Genomic DNA, 24,485 nt, shown 5'->3' on the forward strand with positions numbered 1-24,485 from the left:
TACCTCCTCCCTCTCCCTACTTCTGGCCTCTTTGGCGCCTGGATGAGAGTAGGACAAGTACATAATGGAGTGGGACAGAGTCTTGTCTGATTGGTACTGTTGTACTCTGGGCCTCAGTGCCCTCTGTCATAGCAGGCGTCCACAGGCTGTCTCTTATGCTGGACAGGTTAAGGGAGGGAGTTCTTCAGAGTACACCTCCAGCCTCTGCCCCTAAACATCCCTTCAGCATCTTCTGCTGGAGTCTCTTCACCCTGGAAGGGTGCTATTTTGGGTCTTTCAAAATGAGTCAAGTTTGATGGCCGTCCTCTGAAGCATCTACTTGGCCTATATGGAACTGACAGAACCTTGCCCCATGACGGAACTGAGGTATACTTTGCCCAATTTTAACCGTCTCTCCTTGCCCCGTCATTGCGGTCTGTTCTAGGCAGCCTCCTCACCTTTGCTATTTTTAGACAGCAAGCAAGACCTGTCTCTGGTCATTACACACTGTCACTATTCCCCTACCTCAACTCTAAGAAATACACTCGGATTTTCCAAGAACTCTCACAGAGTGCTCTCTGCTCCCCTGGCAGCCTAACAGTTCTTTCTCCCTCAGTAAACATTCCAGCACAGGACAGCAATGCCATTCTTTAGCTTCCTTGCATTTTCTCCTATCCCCACTGTTCGATCTTTTGTATATATTGCCCCTTTCCTCTACTTGGGAGGTGTGATGGGCAGGTCAGTTTTCTCCCATAGAAGAGAAGAAAAAAGTCAAAAGACCCACTTATCCTGGAAATTTCCTTTTATCAACCTCCTCTAGAATTTCTAGTCTTTTCTTGTATAGCCTGCATAAGAAATGGTCCCTGGCCTAGTTCTCACGTCTTTTATAAGTACTTACATGACTATGTCTGGTATCTTACTTTAGAACAGTGGCATACGTTCCACACGTTCTCCTTGACTTCGAGCATTATTAGAAATCTGAGACAACCATAAATGTCCCATTTTTAACATTTTGGTAAACATTTCTGTATACATTGACTGGGGAAGCAACAGTGAAAGCTGGAAATTTCGTAAATTAACTTGTAAAAGATCATTCACACTCACTATAAGCAATGGATTCATTTTTTTTATTTAGTGGACTGAGGAAGGAAGGAAAAAGAGGGGTATTGGGCCAGCATTATGAAAATTTTAGATAGAGTATTGTAAGAAAAGACTTGGGTAGGTCCCAGCATTGTTCATATACTTGAGGTATAGTCATTTCAAAAAGGACTACAAATTTACGTAACTCCAGAGCATGGAACATAGTCATTGCACGGCAGTTCAGAAGATGAAGGTTTCAGGCTTACTGTAAGGTAGCACTTCCTAACATTTAAAGGCATTCAGCAATGGGAGAGGTTGCTTTTATAGTTAGAGAACTCTATCCCCATTGTTTTCAGTTTTTTTAATTTACTTTTTTATTTCAAATAATTCCAAGTAGGTTATGAAGAAATTCATTATTGAACTTGCTCAATTTTCCAAAATAATTTAATAAAGACATACCGTACAACATATAGTGAAACATCAGTAAAATGCCATATATTGGGTAGAATTGGGCTGATACTGAAAGCAATATATTCTCTAAAAATGTGTAATATAAAGGAAGCCAATCTACTCAGTATTAAAAAGCCACCTCAATATAAACTTTTTTCACTTAGCATTGATCTAATTATCCATCAAATGTGATTATACCAAGGTATACACTTTGCAGGTGAGATTCACAAGTTAATAATGAAAACATTACTGTCCAGAACATTCAGTTAGTGCAAGAAGTATTCATTCATTCTTTAACTGAGTAATATTTATTGAGGGTCTACTGAGAGCCAGGTGCTGTTCTAGGCACTGAGTATAAAATCTTGTACAAATTAGACGTGAGTTTTGTTGTAATATGTAGCATTCTAGAGGAGGAATGGGTAATTAAATTGTTTCTAGCAAAAGAGAATAACAAATGAAATGCTATATTTAAAAATCAGTGGACTGTCTCAGCTATGGCTTCCGGAAGGCAGTGGAGAGGAAACTCATATCCTAAGATCCTAGTTGTATAATCTGAAGGGTCCTATCTTCAGGACAAATTGTCCTTGGTGGCTCGTGTTTGATCTTAGTACATGGAGTTTGTATGTTGATGGCCATGTTTAATATGAAAACAATAGTGGATTTTTGGTTTGTTTTCAAAACCAAGTATTCACATGCTACAGATACTCCTGGAAGAGGCCCTCTGTTCATCCTGTGGCTTCTTATACCCCCAGCACAAATGATGTGTCCTCCAGAGGGTACTCACCCGTCAGCTTGTTAAGCAACCAGTGAAAGATACCACTAATGTGCAAAATAGAGATTGAAATCTTAATTTTATTTTAAACTAAAACATTTATTACATTTTTAACACAAAGGGATTAAAAATGCAAACAATAAATGGCTCAACATCTCCCTGCCCAGATAATCCTTGTTGAAATATAGAAAAATAACATGTTAAAAACAAAAAGCCAAACAGGACAGACAGAGCAAAATGAAAATAGAAACGACCCCTACCCAATCCCTTTCAACAAGTATAACCCTAGTTAGGAGGGTTTTTGTGATCTCTTTCTGAAAAAATAGTGTTTTTTATACCTATCTGTGTAAAGGTATGTGAGTGTATGCACATGTACACAATAGGAATGTGATCTTGTGATTTATAATAAGAAATACATATTTGGTCTTTGTCCCAGTTCCTGATGCAGAGCTCCTAAAACCTTTGGAATTTCCTAAGTGGTGAGAGCTATAAAAGGCATTTTTGTTATGTTAATTAGGTGACCTTTGGAAAGCGCCTAGCCAACCTAAGGATGGGGCTGGTTGTCAGGAGAACCAACCAGTGGTTAGAGGGTTAGAACTTCCGGTCAGACTCCCAGACCTCTGGGGAGGGGAGAGGGGCTGGAGATTGGGTTCAGTTGTCAATGGCCAGTGTTGTAATCAATCTTGTCCATATAATGGAGCCTCCATAAAACCCCAAAAGAACAGGTTCGAAGAGCTTCCGAGTTGGTGCACACACGGAGGTGCTGAGAGAGTGGCTTGCCTGGAAAAAGCATGGAAACGCCACACCCTTTCCCCATACCTTGCCCTATACATCTCTTCCATCTGGCTGTTCCTGACTTATATCCTTTATAATAAAGTGGTGATCTAGTGAATAAACTGGTTCCCTGACTTCTGTGAGCCACTCTTGCAAAGTTATTGAATTGGAGCATGGGATTGTAGGAATCCCCCATTTATAGCCAGTTGTTCAGAAGCACAGGTGACAACCTGGACTTGTGATTAACATCTGAAGTGGGGACAGTCTTGTGGGACTGAGCCTTTAACCTGTGGGATCTGACACTAGCTCAGGTAGATAGTGGCAGAATTGAATTGAATTGCAGGACTCCCAGCTGGTATCAGAGAATTGCTTAGCGGTGTGGAAAAAAACATTGAAAGAATTATACACACTGTTTTGAAACCTACTTTTTTATTTAAAATATCTTAGCCTGCTTTCATATCAGATTATGCAGATCTTCCTCTTTTTAATGGCTGCGGAGTATTCCTTGGTGATTCTAGATTTTATGTAACTAACTCTATTGCTATATAATGGTTAAGCATACATAAGGTAATGCTACATAAGGTTAAGCATATCATAATAGGGATTGCTATATAATGGTTAAGCATACATAAGGTAATAGCTACATAAGGTTAAGCATATCATAATAGGGCAAGTATTAAGTTAAGGGAAGTAAATCGAGATGTTGTGAAAGAGTTGCTTATATTGGATGGGAGACCAAAGTCTAAGTCTGTCATTGCTGTTGCTTGGCTGTGGTGCTAAGTGTCAGGTCCACTCCTCTGTGTCTGCCACTCCTTGGATTCTGCCAAGCATAACATAGTAAAAGAGGTAGAATTTGGACATTCCTGGGCATCCTACTTATTTCAGCATTTCAGTTAGCAAACATGTAGGTACTTAGGATGAGCTTCATCAGATTCCTTCCTTAGAAGACTTTAGTGGGGCAGGGAGGCATATAGATAGATCATTTCAGTAGTGTGACAAGTGCCATTGCAGAGGTGTGCTCAGAATGTTGCGGCAGCAGGCTTGGGACACTCAGTCAACCTAGAGGTGTGTGTGTGTGTGTGTGTTGGCGGAGGTGATTGAAAGCTTCTTGGAAGGACAGTGCCCAAGCCGAGTAGCTAAGATTAATGGAAGTTACCTAGGTAGAGAGAAGGGGAAGGGCATTCCAGGCCAGGGAGCAAAGAGGTAAGAAAGCATGATGAGTTTGGGGAATCACAAGAGTTTAGCATTGTCAGAATATAAAGTTTGAGGCAAGAAGTGAGATGGAAGACATCTGTTCATGGAAGGCCTTGTACGTCATGCTGAGGAGCTGGGAATTCCTCCTTAAGTCAAAAGTCATGCATGTCTTTTATATATCAATTAAATACTTTCTAAATATTTATCATCACTCTTTGGAACTCTGGAAAACATAATTCCTTCATGAATTCATGCAACTGCAGAATTGAGCCAACTATTAGCTTCATTATCTGTTGCTGTTGAGCCCGAGATCCTTGGTTCACTGTCTTGTTTCACATGGTTCTTTACTGTACCCAGAACCTTAATCAGCCGTTTCACAAATGGTTGCCGGAGCTCACTGCTTGGGAGCACCAAGTGATAGTGTAGGTGAGTGAGTTCAAATCCATCACCACTGTCAGAAAAATAACTAAGAAGAATTGACCTGCAGCATCTCTGGGTACCAAAGATATCCTGTCACTGTCATCACTGTCATTTTATAAAATGCAGGAACACAGCCGATCCACATGAAATATATTGCTTGTGTTTGGGTTAGAAAAGAGAACTGGATGGAGTGAGAGTATTATGATTTGATCTGATGAGTAGTAGTTGATACTTATTTCACTTTGACTTCTGAGTCTTTTTACTTCTAATGATCCTCTTTTCTTTCTTTCTTTCTTTTTTTTTTGGTGAGGAAGATTGGCCCTGAGCTAACATCTGTGCCAGTCTTCCCCTATTTTGTATGTGTGACACCACCACAGCATGGCTTGAAGAGTGATGTGTAGATCCATGCCCAGGACCCGAACCCATGAACCCCAGGCCGCCAAAGTGGAGTGCATGAACTTAACCACTACGCCACCGGGCTGGCCCCCAACCGTGTGTTGTTAAACACTAGGCAAAACCATTAGTTGTCTAATACAACTTTGGCGAAAGGCATTGGGCAGAAGCAAGTTTGGAAGAGAGGAGCTCAAAGGGAATACCTTGTTCTTTTACTAAAAAGAGAGATAAAGCTATTTTAAGCACAAAATAGGGTCTAGAAATAAACACTGTTTGTGGGGAAGGTGCATTTTTGTAGGAAGGAAGGCAGTGTTCTCTGTTGATCTCACTACAGCTCATTTATTTATACAGCTTTACTTATTTTTCTTCACACATAAAACTTTTTCCTCAATCATCCATGGTAGAATCCCAGGAAGATGTGTTAAATATGTTGCTATAGTTTACAATTGTCATCTATAATGTTTTATTTAGCTAAATCTTTTTTTTCACTACTCCCTGTACAACACAGAACACCATATGCCATTGTCCCTGTCAGGAAGCAAAGGTTTCCCTGGTCTGTGCCTGTGCCTATGTTTATGCCACAGAGGAGCTGTGGTCCAGTGCCATCTTTTATTGATAGGGCCAGCAAAGGAGAAATCTAATGAAATTATCAAAGCTTTGAATTAATTATGAACTTGAATAGGAGAGCTAAGCTCTCTGGAGCCAAGGATCTCATTACCCATGCACTCTCGTTGCATCCTCTTCTGGAGCAGAAGGCGTTTTCAGCTACAGCTCTTAGCTCGGCTTTGGACTTTATTCAAACTTGCTAAACTGACATGCTCTTCTTGCTACGATGTGGCTGCTGATGTCCATGATGATTAATTTAATTCTGCTCTGGATCTACAGGAGATGTCAATAGATTTTCTCTCCCCCTCCTTTTGCCTTTTATTATTTTTTCTTTCTCTCTCTTTTTTTTTTCCATCAAATTGGATGGTATACAAGTTTGTGTCCTTTTTGGGTAAGGTGAGAAGCTTTCAGGATTCAGGTGTAGCTTCATGTAATATAGTGATTGATTTAAAGTTAAGAACTATATTACATCTACTATGTATTCCCTGGATATTTAGGTAAGCACAAAGTCAAGTATTTCTCTTTGAATTTTGAACACCAAATGGAAGTTTTTCTTGCTAGTTTCTACTTTAGAATTAATGGTATAGCAATAACTTCCATGGTCTAACAGTATTGTACATATTTTTGATGTGTGTTGTATGGGAACAACAGATCTCACTTTGTGGGTCTAGCTCATGGGACTTATGCTCCCTGGGAGAGAGTAGGTAATGTTTGCTTTACAACTCTGGTTTTCCTTTTCCCAGTAGAATGATTTTTTTGGTGAATAAATCAACTTCTGATTGTTTTAAGTCTACTAACAAGATCAGTAGCAAAAAGGTTTCAAATTACTATTGGTGATGATTCCTTGGTACTGTCGTATAGGTTCAAAGCATCTCATGGCAAGCTTTTTGGCTTGCTTTTGAGACCCATTATATATGAATTCCTAAACTGCAGCTCATCTATCTCAGTAAACTACAGGCCACTGGCAATTTTTGTAAGCAATGACTAACTTTGCTTTAGAGAGTCAATGTTTTAAGGTTTTGAATAGTGGGGGATGGGAGAATGATAATCTTTGCTTTTCCTTTTCCTATTTACTTTCAGTGAGTTTTTTCCCCCCATTTATTTTCTCCATAGGCAGCTGCAATATTTAATTCAGCCTTTGGAAGTTTTTTGGTAAGTAAACATGGTTTAATTTGTCTGTTATAACTTCTGTTGTGATGTTTTTATGAAAGATTTAGTGAAAATTAGACTCCTTTTACTATTTGGTTAAATATAAAAGTTCTTGAATCTTTTCATGTGCTATTATTCATACCCTGAAGAAAATTAGTTAATAAATAAAGGAAATGTTCTCTTACAGTACAGTTTGGAGGCTTGAGTTTAATATTCTATTTAATGGATTCAAGGAATCAATTAAAACACTATGTGTCTCCTTATAGAGGTTATGTCAATATATTGATCATTTAATGAGGTCTTTTAGATTATTATTATTTTGTATCATGGGACTGAGGATTTTGAAAAGGAAACATGACCCAGCTGGTCAGAAAGGGAATGCTAATTTACTTGTTGACATGTCATTTATTTTGTACATTTCACTGTCAAAGAAGCTACTGTCTTGGATACTTCTGGGAAATCTATATAAAAAAAATTTGAAATGAGGAAATAACTAATGAGTAATATGCAAGAAAATGCAATTTTTTTTGACATATGAACTATAAATTGTATTTCAAAAAGTTAAAAAATAGTTCAACTTTCGTAAATAGAACCAATACAATTATAAGGATAATACTCTTTTAGCATTTTTAATCATTATTTTTTAAGTAAATGACATGACAAAGACTTGGTTTATGTTATAAAAGGATGAGAAAGAAACTAAGTTTCCTGTTAATTAAATATTTTTATTTATACTCTCTCTAAAATTTGGCTAAATTGGTGAAAATAAATGAGAATATTGTTTTTTTAGGTATATAACTCATTCACAGATTTGTAGTACATTTATTTACAAATAATTGAGAATAAAATCAGTGGTGTATAAACTGGTTCATGAGTCTGGGCAAAATATCAATTATTTCTGTTTAAAATGCTCTTCGTGTCACTTATTATTGTATGTATTTAAATGTAGTTGAAGCTTTTAAACATATTGTTACATATGTTCTACAGCTTTTAATGTCCCAGTGTTACAGAGCTTTTAATGATGTAGCTTCTGCAAAATATATGCTTGGAGTATCTCTTATTTTTAAAGAAGTAGTAATGTTATTCCTGATACTGTATTATTCCTGGGTTTTATAAGAGAGGTAACAGAGTCTATTTAATGAAAATGGTCTCTTGAGCTACTTATTTTAGACTGTCATATATTTTAAGTCATTATTTCATATGTTCAAGTATTATTTTCTATATGTTGTCACAATTAACAGAATAATATCTATAAAATATGATCTTGTTAGAAGCCAATTTTTTTATATGGTTTGGAGTCATCCACATCCGCTATCAAAGCATGGTTGCCTAAGCTGGACTCTTACTCTTTAAAATGTCTAGGGTAACTGAGAAAATAAGTCTGAGGCAGTTGTCTGATAACTAAAGCAAAATACACTGTCCCTGACTTGAAGGACAAGTTCACTGAGTATGGTTTGAGCTTTGCACTGACTGTGTGTACAATGAACATATGATATTGTTCCACCAGACCCAATTCTTTGATAAGGTCCAGTAAAGTAAAACTGGTTCTAGGGATTCTGTGGGATTTTTAATTTGCTCTTTTGCTTCTAAGAAGTTATGCATCCTTTCTCCTCAGTCTCCTGCTCTTTTTGCTCTCTTCATCTTTTTTTTAGCCTTAACTCAATTAATTAATTAGAAGTATTTATTGATCTCTTGCCACACAGAGGTAGTTTTCTAGTAGCTGTGGAGGATGCAAAGAAATATTGTGGAGATCACACATAGAAAAAGAAATACAATGTAAAAGTTAACAGGTCAAACAGAAGGTGTTACTAGATGATATATGATTGTCAAATAGCACAGGCAATATGCACTCTGAATTCAAAGGTCAGACAGAAACAATTTTGCCAAGCTGGGCCTTGAAGTATGGTAGAACTTAGCTAGCAGAGAAGAGAGGAGAGGAAATGGCACGAGCAATGGCAGAGAGGCAGAAGTGTCTTTTTCTACTCTTCCTTTCCCTCCTTTTTCTTTCCCAAAGTTGAAAATTACCAGAAAGGGTTTGAGAATGAAAATTATGATCAGAAATCTTTTGCTCCAGGGTTTCAAGAGAAATAATTCTATTTCCTTTTTTTCCCTTTCCACCATAGTTACGACAAGCCTTAGATTATGAACTATGTGTGAGTCTGAACTAAATCAGTTAGAATAACAACAACAACAACGAAAATAATAGAGGCTTATACAAAATGAAGGTTTATTTCTGTACTATATAAAATCTGGAGGGAGGCTGTCCATGCATGGTATGATGGCTTCATGGTCTCATTGTGGACTGAGACACCTGTCTTTCTCCTCCACCCTCCACGGCATGAAGCTTCTTTCCTCAAGGTTGCCTCATGGTCCAAGATAGCTGCTGGAGCTCCAGCCAAAAGGATACCTGGATAACAAGGTATTTACCTTGGGAAACAACAAAAGATCTCCCCTAAAAGCTAAGGCTTCTTTCTTTAAATAGGATTCTTGGAATTCCAACACCATACTTGCAGTAATATCTTATTGTAGAACTTAGTCACGTGGTCATACATAGCCCCTGGAGAGGTTGGGACATGTGACAGTTTGCTAAGAGCTAAAAATTGGATTTTTGTTAGTAAGGAAGAAGAGAATGCATATTAAGAGGCAGCTAACACTTTCTGCATATGAGCACTGTACAGCAAGTGTCAAGAGTTTGAAGAAAGAGATTAATCTCAGTTGAATGATAGGAGAAGGCTTCAGGGAGAAGTTGGTGCTTGAGTTGGGCTCAGGAAAAAGACTTATTTTAGAGGAGGGAAATTCTGAATTATAACTTTTACATTTTAGTCTGTTATTCGTAAAACATGGTACTTGTTAGAGTTTTGGGAGTTTTTTTTGAATTTTCTTTGTAAATGGAAACCATCCATCTATCCTTAAAATTTAGGATTACTCATGTAGTATGTTTTCTGGAGTCAGACTGTCTGGGTTTAAATCCTTTACTTGACTGAGTACTAGCCTAACCACATCATCTTCCCTATATGTAAAATGGGGTAATGATAGTACCTAAACTGTACAGTTGTGGTGAGGATTAAATGGGGTAATCTATATAAAATACTTGTTTGATGTGGTAGAAATAACTGATCTGATGTTGTCCAAGCTCTGCCATGAATTTTTTTGCATAATCATGGACATCCATAAAATGAAGAAATTGGTTATCTGTGATTAATCCCTGTGGCTTCTAAAATACACTGATTCAATGATTATTATTCTCTGGTTATGAGTGACCATTTCTCTTATATTTACATAATGGAATCTGAAAAGAGTGTTTACTTTAGATTATATTAAAACTTTGAATGAAAGGCTTTTGTTTGAAGAATTTTGAAGAAAGAGCTCTGAGGGCGTTCTTGCTGATTTTCAGACATCTGGGTATACCAACTAAAGTACTGTACATATTTATAGCTAGTTTAATAATGTCCCAGGTCTAATTAAAACACAGTGTTTTTAAGAACTAATTGTTACAGAAAACTGTGGGGTTTTTTCTTTAATGTAGCTAGGCTGGTAATAACCAATGATAGATGAATTTAATTTACATAAATTTCAGACCAAGAAAATATTTTAAAATCCTGCCACAGAGGATTGCTTTAAGTTAAGGAGTTAATGCCATTATCTCCTCCTCTCATTTAAATGGTTCAGTTTACAATAATTGTGGAGCATAATAAGTGTTTTGAGATTTTTCCTCTTGATGAGATTTTAATAAAATTTGACTAATAAAATAGTCAACTACCCTGAATAAATGTTATCAAAATTTATATATTATTTTTTTCTATGTAAAACCATATATTTCAAGTTCAGCCTTCTCACATGTTGCTTCGTCATCAAAAGAAAGATTTTTAAAAAAATAGATATTGGCAACTTTTTGAAAAATTCCAGTTGAAGAATTCTTTTAAAAAAATTCAACTGTGTTAGAGAAAACTTTGATCACGTGATTATTTAGACCTTTAGCATTTTTAGTTTGGAGGCTGAATTCAGTGTTTCCATGTCTTCAAGAATTATAGGTTGAAATTTAAAAGGAAAAGGTAGAACTTTTTCTTATTAGACTCCTCAGCCCATTTTATTATTTTTGATAGCTCCTGATTTTAAAGAGAAACTCTAGTGAGTGACAGAGTTGATCATGCCAAGTTGAGTTTCTAATAACTATGTTATACAACATGATAGCAATTCATGGCAACATAAATGTAAAGATTTCTGAAACAGCAGCGAAGAGTTATAAGCAGAGTTGACTCCTCCTTGTGAATGCATAACGTCTAGTCTCAAAAAGATCTATAAGAATCACTGTTTACTCTCTAAATCTCTTCATTTAGATATCAAGAAATGGGTTTATTTTCCATAATCCTTCTCTTTTAAAATAGTCATTGCTGGAAGCAGTAGAAGCTATTCTAAGATGAATAATTTTGTTTCTTTTCATGCCAGACCAAGGGTTAAAAGGAGCTCCTTGCCTTGAGCTGAAGAACTGGCCAGCACATATTTTTCTTCCCTCACCCAATTGTTCTGTCTTCCCTCTTTGCTCTGGCTGGTCTGCCATTACTTCCCAGCTTTGTAGAAAGATTTGAACAGTTAACTGATGCTATTGTAGTTGCTAAAAGAAAACAAATCCCAAACACAAATGCCATGTTTTAATAACGTGGGATATATGTTTATCATCTTTTATTCTTCCTTGCTTGTACAAAGTGTGCTCAGCCACACTTACAACGGTCAGAGAGGAAGCACACCAACTTTGTTACTCATTAATTGCTGCGTAACACTACTTTGTAAAAATCAGAGCAAGAATCTCAAATATTGATGAAGAGGGTTAAGGGTGGTACGAGACAAGACTCAATTGTTAATTTGGTTTTCCTTTCACCTAAATCTAGGATGTCAATTTTTAATTTAGTTTATGTTTATGGAATGTTCATTTTGTGCAATACTGAAAACTATGTTGACTTTTTTTTTTCTTAATTTGCTTAAAATCTTAACCAACTCAAATTATTCAGTTAAGATTTTGGTTTCCCCCCAAAAGTTCATGACTTGTTTATAAAACAGATTTTTATTTTCATTAAGCTTAAATGCCAAAACAAACAACAGAATTTTTAAGCAATATTTAGTACCACGTTATAGGATGTCATTTCAGGTTCGTACTTTTACTGCTGAGGACTCGATAAAACCAAGATTTAAAATAACCTATTCTGGGCTTTAAAATATCTTATGAACTATGTTCAGACAATGGGAAGTTGGTTTCCACCTTTATAAAATGGAACTCATCATCATGGTATGCCTTTCATCTGATCACCTCTTTGGGCAAGTGAACATCATAAAAGTTGATATTTCTGAGAACAGACTACTTTCTCTTTAAAAAATACCCTTGGTTCAATTAGCAGTATGGCATAAAATAGGAAAATAGGATATAAAATTAACACACATATAGTCAGAATCCGTTAGATTCAAGGCACTTTTCTAGATGCCGAAGCAAATACCTAAAACATAAATATGTAAGAAAATGAGTAAAAAGAATGAGCAATAAAAGATTTTAAAAAGAGGGAATTTAGGAACTGCCTTCAAGGCAGTGTCTTCCAAATTTCAGGCAGCGTATGACTTTTGCCACATGGACATATTATTTATATTATTAAATAAGACTCACTTTTTAAATTTAAATTCCTCTTAAAGCAAAACTTTACATCCACATGGTAAACAATCTTGTCATGAATAGAAGGTAACTGAAATTAAATCAAATGGAAAAAATCTATTATTAATTTATAGCTAAACTCTGCTGCCTACACAAGGCTCTGAGTCCAGTGCCTGCCCTCCTTTAGATAAAAAAGTAAATTTGTACCAATTCCAAAGCAAGAACTGTCCCTTCCTGCAGTCTGAAGGACTGAGAAAGATTTTTTGAAAAGAGAGTAAGTTTTATCAGTAATTCTCTGTCCTTGTGTCCTTTAAGTCACCTGCTTTCACTTCCACTTTGGGCAGCACTGTTCCTTAAGGTCATTTCTCAATCATTTCATCAAAGAGGTCAGTTGAAACCATTGGGGGAGGTCAACTGAGGAAACCTCCAGAATCAGGGGCTGTGGCAACCTGATCACGTTCGTGTTTCTTCCTTAGAGTATTTTCTACATAACACTCGTCCGGAAAAGCAGCATGCATGTGTGCCAAATGCGTTTGTAGAGGTAAAATATGCTCTAATGCTTAAGTAAGGAAAACCCCGTGATAACTACATTTGACTTTGTTTCTAAAACAAACTCTTATCTGAAGTACAGTCATTGTAAATAAAAAATGGTCTTTGTTTCTTAATACAAATATATAGAATCCTTACCTACTCCATTTTAGCAGCGTAATGCTCTATGCCGTCTGACAGGACTTGTGTAGCAAGTAAATGCATTAGTCACAGTGACCATTTTTCTTGCAAATTTGTGACATAGATTTAATTATTGGAATGACCAGCAACTTACAAATCTAATTTTGGTGGAGGCTGAGGCAACTTTTTTTTTTTTTAAATAATGATGGATTTTTTTAAAGCAATGATTTGATTACTATTTAAAGATATCTACTGGTGTAGAACTAGCCAATTGACTGAAGTTATTTTATTACCCTTTAACAAATGCCATGTGCTTTCATTTTTATTTTTATTAATTTTTAAAATGTCATCATTCCCAAACTGGAAAAGTACTTGCTCCTATGCTCATTTAGGTAAAAATAAATAAATATAAATTTGAGGGGGGCAGGATGTTTGTAAAGGGCCTTGTAAGAAACATGATCTTAGTAGTTGGTTAAAACCATGACTAAATTTCCTTAGTTTGAATCCAACCTACTACAGAACTGCTCAGTTTATGGCCTTTAGTAGGAGATACCCACTGACTACTAGTTGATGATGATATGGTAGATAGTTCTCATTTCTCTGCTTCTGTTTCTCCTAACGAAAAATTTACCATGATTAATCTATTTATTAAGCTAATATTTGAGGGATCTGGGGATAGTAGTGTGGTGAGCCAAACAATTAAGGGTCCTGTCTTTATCTACAATACAGATTCTTAAAGTGAGAATTTCAAGTCCCATGGTGGGAGTAGGGGTGGGAGAGGTAATAATTTTCCACTATTAATATACCTCATTGACTCAGACCCCACTGCCATTCCAAAATAAATCTGGATATGTGGAAAGAAGCAAAAGGGCATCTGAGGGTGTATAAACTGTATAAACTTGTGGATTCTACCAACCAAAAAGAACCTTCCTTTTAATTATTGGTCTGTATGATGAAAGCAACGTTAGACATCTACACTCCATTGCTGACTCAGGTTTTCAAGTAAACATTTAGCACTTCTGAAAAACAATAGTCTGTATTATTGGAAATGGTAGATTGTAGTTTGAAATTTAAAAAATCGAATATCAATCTTTTTTTAGCTCTAATCCACTGCATGCCACTGTTTGGCCTTATATCAATTTTATTAATGAAACATTTGTGGACTTTCTACTATGTGCTAGACGCTGGGCTAGGTTCTAGAACTAAGAAAAAAAAATGAAGAATGTCCATTATCAATTTACCAGTTGATGAACTTTGGATTGTTTCCTGTGTTTGATGATTGTGAATAAAGCTGCTGTGAGCATTTTCGTATAGGTTTTTGTATAGAATATGTTTTCATTTCTCTTGGGCAAATACCTAGGATTGGGATTGCTGAGTCATATAGTAAGTATATGTTTAACATTATACGAAATCACCAAACCATTTTCCAAAGCGGTTGTACCATTTTACCTTCCTACCAGGAATGTGTGAGGAATCCAGTTGCTCCACATCCTGGCCAGCCTTTGGTATTAGTAGCACTTTTTATTTTAGCCATTCTAATAGTTGTATAGTGATATGTCATCATAGCTTTGATTTGTATTTCCCTAATGGCTAATAATGTTAAACATCTTTTTATGTGCTTATTTGCCATTTTTATTTCTTCTTGGGGTAGTATCTGTTCAAATCTCTTACCCTTTTTTTTTTGAGGAAGATTAGCCCTGAGCTAACATCTGCTGCCAATCCTCCTCCTTCTGCTGAGGAAGACTGGCCCTGAGCTAACATCCATGCCCATCTTCCTCTCCTTTATATGTGGGATGCCTGCCATAGCATGGCTTGCCAAAGTGGAACATGCGAACTTAACTGCTGCACCACTGGGCCAGCCCCCCCCCCCTCTTTTTTAAGGTATACATTTTGGTGAGGAAGATTAGTCCTGAGCCAACATCTGTTGCCAATCTTCCCCTTTTCTTTTCTCCCCAAAGCCCGAGCACATAGTTGTATATCCTAGTTGTAAGTCATTCTAGTTCTTCTGTGTGGGACGCCACGACAGCATGGCTTCATGAGCGGTGTGTGGGTCCACACCCAGGATCTGAACCAGCGAACCCCAGGCCGCCAAAGTGAAGTACACGAACTTGACCACTTGGCCACAGGGCTGGCCCCTCTTACCCAATTTTTATGGGGTTATTTGGTTTTTTATAACTGGACTGTGAACTTTTAAATATGTTTTGGATCACAGTCATGTATCAGTTATGTGTTTTGCAAGTGTTTTCTCCCAGTCTCTGGCTTATCTTTTCACTTTCTTAACAATGTCTTTCGAAGAGCAGAAGTTTTAAATTTTGATTAAATCCAAATTATCTGTTTTTTTCTTTTATGGCTCATGGTTTTTGTGTTCTCTCTAAGAAATATGTGTTTAACACAAAGTCATAAAGATTTTTCTCCTTTATTTTATTCTAGAATTTTTATAGTTTTATAATATATAAAACTATAGTTTATAGTAGACACTTAGGTCTATGATCCATTTTGAGTTAATGTTTATAGATGGTGCCATGTACGAGTTGGGACTCATTACTTTGCATACAGTTGTAGAAGTTTCAAGTTTTTATGTTTCTCAAATGTATCTGTCTTGCCCTTTATGGATTTTTCCATAGCCTTTATACTTTATAAAGTCCTTCTCTAATCACAGTGTCAGGTAAAGTTTCACATGTATTTTCTTTTAGTTTTATAGATAAAATGCATATCTAATATTTGTTAAAAAGCAAAGCTCATTATATGAGAGTTCAATAAACACAAATAACAGTTTGAAAGTACTTCACCTGATTATGATATCGTTGTTTAAAGAAGTCAGTTTTCCATCGTTACTGTCCCTACTGGGTGTTTTTCTTGTGTAAGTCCGGCTTTGTAGTGTTACTCTCATATCTACATGGTGTCATATATGCCTGTCCCTGAAAATAATTAGATCAGTATTCATGTCTGTTAAAAATTGTTTCTCTATCTTAGGATATTACACATGACATTAATACAATTACGTAAGATAAAATCATTTGTTCAAAGTGTAAAATGGATAGATGCATAAAGAGTGATTGAAAATTATAGAAACCTCATTTTGATCTCTATCAATTTAATTTGCAAATATTTACACAAATTAACAGTAAAATGTTTCTATTTGGAGGAGTGTGGAGTAAGGTTAATAGCTCTCAGTAACAGTTTTAAATAGTAGAGGACTTTTTAAAAGTAAAATTTATAATTTTAAAAACCTTGATCAGTTTGATTTTAACTTTATAATTGAACAGGCTGTGCTGGTCACGGGGAAAAAGTCTCCTCATGATGCAAACACGGTATCTTGGAAATTAGAGCCAAAGCATCACAGATCTCCAGGCTCATAAGAGGAATGTTGATTCATACTTTACATGTTCACTGATGCTTGTACTCTGAGTTTGCAGTTTATACATTTGCCTGTATTTTGACGGAACCACGTACTTGTTTACTTTTCCTGACTAGCTTTTTCTGTAATGTTTCTAATAAGTAGAGTAGTTAAGTTAGAAATGTCCACTGTGTTTATAGTTTTACTTTGTAACAGTGCTTGGTCTAGTGGTCAATATTTGTGGTTTCGTTTTTTATCATTCAGGCAATTCTCTTTTAAATAGTTATTTTCTAAAATGTTCCTAGTTTTTCACTTGAAAGCTTGTGTTATTCTTTTTATCCATTCATTTAGGAGAGACAATGTTTATTAACACTGTGGGGCTTTTGATAATCCTATCTTCTTTCTCACCATTCTATACATCATTGTGAGATAAACTACCTTCATGTGCTCTGTCACTCCTATGCCTTTAGTGCCTTCAGTGGCTTTTAATTGCTCCACCTAATTGGCCATTCAGGAATCCTTCTAGTGGAGCGCTTCTGCTCTCTCCCGGGTGTCCTTCTTTCACCTTCTTTCATTCCCATATTAACTATTGATTCACTCTTCTCTTCCCTCTCCTCCAACACTTGGGGCTCCCACTTCTTTGTTTACTCTATTCTCATCCTTTCCATTTCCTATCCACCTCTCACAAGCCATGTCTTCCCCTTGAAGCAATTTCTCTATCTTTTCTTTTATGGTTATTTAGCTCTTGGGATGACTTTGCACCTAGATTGTAACTGGTTAGTATAGTTAGTTTAAAATTCTGACCTTCTCTCCCACCTCTGGCACTTCCTGTTATCCTGCTCTTACTATTTTTTTCTAAAATACTTATCTTCTAACATAGTATATATTTACTTATTATGTTTATTGTCTATCTCCCCTTATTCAAATGAAAACTCCATGAAGGCAGGTATTTGATTTGGCTGGTTTGGTTCACTGCTCTATCCACAGCACTTGTAGTACCTGGTATGTGGCAAGCACTCAAAAAATATTTGTTAAATGAATAAAGAGAAATCATTCAATGAATGCTATTTTAACCTCTCTTCTTCATATATCTAAGATTGTAAAACACCTTGTATAGTACACATTTAAAATGCCTGTTAATTATTACAATTATATGTTGAATTAATTTGAGAAAAATCTTGATATCACTTTAATTGACTGTCCATCAAATAGTTCTTACTTATGTTAAAGTGATTTTAAGTTATAAGTTTTTAGTCTCAATAAAACATATGCTATAGCCATAAGGAATTTGTATCACTTTGTTTTCACAGTGTTGATTTAAGAATGGGGGTGGAATATCATTTCCACGTCTAAATTTAATATTGGGGCATTTGTAAGCTTTCTTCTTATAATAACTCCCTGTGAGTAGTTTAAGGCAGATTATTTGTATGTAATAGATTACCAATCCGTACGCTCTTGTCATGGAAATGATTGAGTTTAAATATCAGAAAGTTTTCCATGAAAGACTCCTACAAGTGTGAATACCTCATAAATATAAAGAGCTGAAGATTTAGAGATAAGAGGATATAGTGAGGGATTGCCATTATATGGCATTGCAGAGAATCATTGCACTGTTGGTATTAAAAAAAAAGTATTTTGCTGTTAAAGTTTATTGTCTAACAACTTGTGAAATATATAATATAATTAAATTGACAAGTGAGAGCCAAATTTCTAGACATTGTTGAAAAAGAAATTTTACAGTATCTTAGAGAAGAGGTAAAAATACAAGTAAGCCTGAAAAATAGAAGAACCAATTCAATGGTATATAAAAACTAGATAAAATCCATATCTGAGAGGCATTAGAAGTACTTAAAGAATAGAAGTGACCAAAAAAGAAAAAGAAAGAAAAAGCCAAGGTGATAATGAGGAAGCAGATAAATTGAACTTGCAATATGATATGGTAGCAAATGGAAGCTAATGCAGTCCTCCTGTAGAAGCATCCTCTTACAGCTCTCCGCAATGGAGTCTGGCAGGGTCATAATTCAGAATATTGTTTGACTTTGGTCTTATCATCTTGTCAGAGATTAAAATTTGTCAAATGAGATATAGAAAAATAAAGATGTGACTTAGGGTGGAGGAACTTTGGAGAGTGATATATATCTCTATATAATGGAGAAAAGAAGAGAGAATTTTTAGATACTAAAAGAAGGGATGTATCGTTAATCAGACATGATTTTTTAATGGTAAAGGTGGTTCAATTTTCTTATGATAGCCTAAAAAAATACATTTGTGCTATCTATATTTCTTATAGCAGCCTGACAAATCATTCAGAATTCCTGATCAGTAACTGCTGAGGTATACAAATTTTAAGCAGGACAACTTTTCAGTAACTAAAATCAGCAATAAGAAAGGTGATTTCTTGTTTACAAAAAAAATAGTAACTTTACATGTTGCTTTTTCTCTTTTCTTCATTTATTTCTACCTCTTTAAATTGAACAGGAAAAAAATGATTAGAAGTCATGAAAAATATTAGAGAAATGTAGACTTTCTGCCTTTTGCCCTTTAATTCACAGGGGTTTTCCCTCAAAGATGGTTGAATCCTGATTCTGTATCATTAAATGTCTCTATAGAATTTTGGGTCCATATCTCATGTAGTTTCAAACAAAACAATTGTTGAAGTCAAAAGGTTAAGTTTCCAGCTCTAAAAAAAATTGAATAAAAACTCCCAGTGCAGACAAGTGGTTAAAAAAAGGGTTTAAGTGTGTGCCAGTAGAAAATATCCACATTAGGAAGAATACTTCCTCTTGTAACAGAATGCTGTTGTTCTCTTTTGTATGAATTTTCAAGATATATTTGAAAAGTAGCATCAAGATGTCTCTAAAGAACAATCTCAACAAACATTCCTCAGTCTTGAAACTGATCTTCCATCATGTATGCCTTTTTAAAAAATTCTATCAACCTGGCACCACAATCACTAAGGGTTTTCTAGTGCCAAAAATATCATGAACTAATGAAAATCTCAAATAGCATTCTGTATCTCCGTCTTAGTTTTACTAGATGTTGCTGGCCTTTCATTTCTATATGGGAACTGTAAGTAGTGAGTCACCTAAAGTCCGTATTTTGATATATGTTTTTAAAAATACAGACTAGAAGGGGAAGTTTTTCTCTTTAAAGGAGGAGAAGTTGGGTGCTACACAGTTCTTAAGGAAGTTTTTCTTTCTTTGCTGCAAATCACCATTGATACCATGAAGATTCTTGGCTTAAGTCTTTCTTGGCTTGATATCACCCATAAACAGAATCATTTCCAGTAATATTATTTGTTATTTTCTTTGTCTGTTTGAGCCATCCATTTTTAAGATATTTTCTCCTGATTGCTGGGGATATAGGTGGCTTGTACTTTGGAAATTTACTATGATCCTGTTTCAAACACGAATTTTGTGGCTCTATCGCACAGGGATGGACTCACATTAATCTACTCATTGATAGTGATATATGCAGCAGATTGCTAATTTATTAATTGAGAGTTGGAAAAACAGTTATGAGAAACTCTTAGACACTTAGGTTGGTGCTTTCTCTCCTCGTGGTTAAATTCACATGGAAGAAATTTTAATAAGTTTATTTGGTGGGAGTGGAATTGGAGGAAGAAGAGGTAGAGAGATAATTCACAAGTTTGATTCTATCAGGCTGTTGTAAGTGAATGTGTCTGGCTCCACAACAAGGGTATGTTGCCCTTGGAAACAGACAGGTGCATCATTTGGATCAGGGATCTTCTTTCCTAGATGGTGCTTAGATAGATGTTTTTAAGAGTTGCTTTTAGGTACTTTCTCACTGCTTCCCATTGCTGACCACTTTCCCCTTTTATTGACTCACCATACCTTAAAGTGAAGTCTTGCTGACGTTGGAAACGTTCTAATATTTTAAGGCTATTTTGCTTGTCTTTGCTGTAAAGGCGTTTCCCTTATTTCCAAGTTCAGAGAGGGAGAAGATACATTAGTATTTTCATTGTTTATCATCTATACAGCTGAACAAACATATGGTAGCCACAAGCCACGTGTGGCTATTCAAAAGTTAATTAATTAAAGTTAAATAAAATTAATCATTCAGTTCCTCAGTCACACTAGCCACATTTCAGGTATTTAATAACCACATGTGACTGCTGGTTACAGTACTGCACAAAATGTTGAACATTTTCATCACTGCAGAAAATTCTATTGGATTCCACTAAAGAGAGATGTTTAATTGACAAACTATTTTCCAGTTATCTATTTGAATATAACTTAGAGTCCAATATTTTAATTTGTCTTCATTTTTGTGTATTTATTTCAGATATAGCCCAACTTACTATTTCAGTCTTCCCTAGTGAATTTGAAGTCAGTTGTCTATACATGTTCAGCCCGATAGGGATTTTGTTGTTATGATACTAGTTGGTTAAGTATCCAGCACCTAAGCATTTGCTTATTAAAAAGTGCTCATGAATTTCATTTGCAATTCTCCTTTAGTTACTCAAAGGACTATTTACTGTCAAGTAGTAGAAAAAACACTACTGCACAGCCAAAACATTCCTTATTTGTTACATTGCAATTTTCATAATTTTGACTTATAATGGTAGATTTCTTTTTTCAACACTGTGCTATTTTGATAAATTAATAACACTCCTTTGGAAATGCTCACAGTGCCAGGAATATAGATACAACCTTATATGTATAAGAGATGTCCTTTGAAAAACAGTATAATGTTTTAGCTAGAGGCACCTGAAAGTCAATTCATTTTCAAAGTCTGAATATGATTTTATGTTTAATTTGTGTGCCTTCTTCTGCATTTAACAACTGTTCTCATGGGACTATTAAATTTTTTAATCTGCTTTAACCCCTTTCACATTTGAAAAAGCATTTTCACTAAGACTGGTCTTTCTTACCTGGTAATTTGACTAGTCAGTGGTTTTCTAGCATTTGGATTTCACTGATAGGTAAAATTTCAAAAGAAATTTTGGGGAGTGCCTCATGTTTTTAATTACTTATTTTGCTAAATAAGAACTACCATTTATTATCATCATTTCATGAAAGAATAGACATTTAAACATAAAACCCAGGGCCCGGCCTGGTGGCATAGTGGTTAAGTTCATGCGCTTGGCTTCAGCGGCCTGAGGTTCACAGGTTCAGATTCCCAGTGTGGACCTACACACCACTCATCAAGCCTTCCTGGGGCTGCGTCCTACATGCAAAATAGAGGAAGATTGGCAACAGATGTTAGTTCAGGGCCAATCTTCCTGACCAAAATAAAATAAAATAAAATAAAACAAAACCCAGAAGGATGTATTTCAGGCATCCTTGAATAAATCTAGCTTTATCATTGATAGACTATATTCTTCTTATTTTTCCCATTTATTCCTTTAGAGCTTTTGACTAGTCTCTTGCCTAAGCTCTTCACTGTTGAAATTATCACCCTTTGTTTGTTGGTTTTCATCTTTGTTGATCTTTTTACCACCTCTATTTGGTGTTTTAAATTATAATTTTGACGTAGATTCTATACTATTCATAGGCAAAGACTGTCTCTATTCAAGGAAATCCTATAGTATAATCAGGCCAGTTAGAACATTTGATAAGTGATGGTGATTTATCAAAAAGTTATTATTATTTTTTTTAGATTGGCACCTGAGCTAACATCTGTTGCCATTCTTTTTTTTCTTCTTCTTTTCCCCAAAGCCCCCTAGTACATAGTTGTATATTCTAGATGTATGTCCTTCTAGCTCTGCTGTGTGGGACACCACCTCAGCAAAGCTTGATGAGTGGTGCTGGGTCCACACCCAGGATCCGAACCAGCAAAACCCTGGGCTGCTGAAGCAGAGCACATGAACTTAACCACTTGGCCATGGGGCCAGCCCTCAAAAAGTTATTTAACAGTCTTAGCTATGCCAACTGTTAACCAAATTTTCATTTGTCTAATTCGTACTCTGCGTTAAGTTTGTCTTTGTTATACTCTGTAGGGGCTAGAAAGAAATGGTATCTCTTCCAGAGTTGGAGGAAGATGAAAACAAAGGACTAAACATAAAATAACTTAAGTAGACCTAAGAATAGTTTCAAAGAAAAATCTATTTGGGGAATATTTGGATAATATAGCTCACTTGTCATGAACTTAGAATTTTAGGAAAAAATATCTAGTTTGTAAAAATATGTTTTTTAAGGTAACATTTAAAATACGTATATATATAACTTTTACTTGTGGAATTTTTGTGAGCTTGGTAGACTCGTGAAAGAACTTCCTGGGGTGTATTTATATACACTCAGATATATATTTATTCATCCATATTCTTATACACAATTGTTCTTATCATTAGAAAAGCTCACGTTTTATTGAGTACTTTAAAGATAATAGGTTCTCAGCAGCTACTGAAAGGAGTACAAAGATGTCTCCATGCACAGATCCTGCTCTCAGAGAGCTTACACTGTAGTAGTTAAATATGTACGAAAATATATGTAAAAGAATAGCCAAAGTATGAGCAATTGGGATTACCTCCTGGAAGGGACGGTATGAGAAAAAGCCTTGCAGAACTGATAGAATTTGGGAAAATAGTGATGTTTATTCCAGAAGGCTAAGGGGATCTTACTATTCCTGATTCTCTATGTAAAAATCTTTCTAGTAGGCTAAGTTTATCATGAGTTATAATATTGGTATCTTATAGACAAAATTTGGTATAATCCAAAATAATAATCCAAAAGGGACAAGTAATAGATAGAAGGAGGCTTGGTCTAATATTTTTCATAGCTGAATTTCTTCAAGAAAGGTATATTTGACATGAAAAGCCTGCAAATTTATTTATTAGACTTTTTAGTTACACTTTTACACATGATTAAAATATAGTAATGTTCATTTTAGGTAAATGTAAAAATATGTGTATATATACACATATATCTAGTCTCTATATACAGAATATTAATCTTTGCTTCTGTTGAAAAATAGTTTTTCTTTTATAAAAGTTAAACAAGTAAAAATTTCATTTGCTTTTATCGATATTATTGACATCTTAGCAGAACTCTATTAAATTTGGGCTATGGTATGTATAAATTACCTATGGTCTATGGTATCTCTAAATTATGTTCTACAAAATACAAGAATTAAAGAAAAAGACTGATGTTTCATAGAACTTATAAAGTATTATACATGATTGGGAGACAGCTATACCATACAGGAGAAATTTTCCCTTTCGTTCCTTTCCTCTTTCCATTTACCTAAGTATGGCCAAAACCCTCTTTATAATCCTATATCTAGACTTTTTATCTAGTCTCTAGATATGATATTTTCCTAAACCTCTGGTCTCTTAAAAACAGCAATAACATTTTTTATTAGAGACTTTGAAACTTATACAATGGGGATCAAATAATATTAGTGAATCTTGTGTACCCATTTCTCAGCTTCAGCTGTTGTTGGCTCAAGACAGTCTTGTTTCCTCTACACCCCCATGCACTTTCCTCAACTCAGGTATTATTTTGATGCAAACCTCAGTCATCATTTTATTTCAACATGAATTTAATAAGAAAGGGCTCTCTCTTGTTTTTTAAACATAACTATAATGCTGTTTTCCTACTTAGAGACTTTTACTGGCCAAGTTTTTCATGAAAGCGTCTGGGATATCTTTATGGTAGAAAGGCTAGGAAATGCAAGGAACATAAACAGACTGGGGACTCAAAGATCTTAGGATTAGTAAGTGTGGTGTCATGAGCAAAATCAGGGAGTTTAGGCGAGAGAATAATTTTGAGTGAGATGATTGTTTGATTTGATACCTATTACTTACATGGTGATGCCGGGACATCCAAAGGTGTCTAGGGGTGGATATGGTTGATATTTGTTCTTTCTTCGTGAATGAAGGACACATCGATCTTAAACCAATATAGATTCTTTTAGGTTGACCATTAATTCCTTTCCCTCTTTTTTTTTAAAAAAAAAAAAACTTTTGATCTCATCCTGTGTTCCAGCCTCCATGTCTCTACTGCCACTCTCCTCCATTCCCATACAATTTTTGGTATACTTTGTAACCTTACTTTTCCATTAAT

The 24,485-nt window shown here is 35.4% G+C and overlaps 1 protein-coding gene across 14 annotated transcripts in view; it reads left to right on the top strand.

Moving 5' to 3' along the window:
• SLC10A7 (solute carrier family 10 member 7) overlaps positions 1–24,485 on the top strand; it is a 236,536-nt gene that overhangs the window by 62,083 nt on the left and 149,968 nt on the right. For 7 of the 14 annotated variants that reach the window (XR_546834.2, XR_011537118.1, XR_011537121.1 and 4 more), the window contains one exon: positions 6,782–6,820. The exons of 3 other annotated variants lie outside the window; for them this stretch is intronic. Coding sequence is in view for 4 of the 11 variants with exons in the window: in XM_008531975.2 (XP_008530197.1) it covers positions 6,782–6,820 (39 nt within the window). In the remaining 7 variants the exon portion in view is untranslated. Of the gene's footprint in view, positions 1–6,781; positions 6,821–9,161; positions 9,237–11,263; positions 14,435–24,485 lie in introns of those variants that run through there. 4 more of the 14 variants (XR_011537119.1, XM_070608941.1, XM_070608944.1 and 1 more) reach the window with 2 other exon arrangements.

The sequence above is a fragment of the Equus przewalskii genome, chromosome 2, assembly GCF_037783145.1.
Source record: "Equus przewalskii isolate Varuska chromosome 2, EquPr2, whole genome shotgun sequence".
In the NCBI taxonomy this organism is placed as follows: Eukaryota; Metazoa; Chordata; class Mammalia; order Perissodactyla; family Equidae; genus Equus; species Equus przewalskii.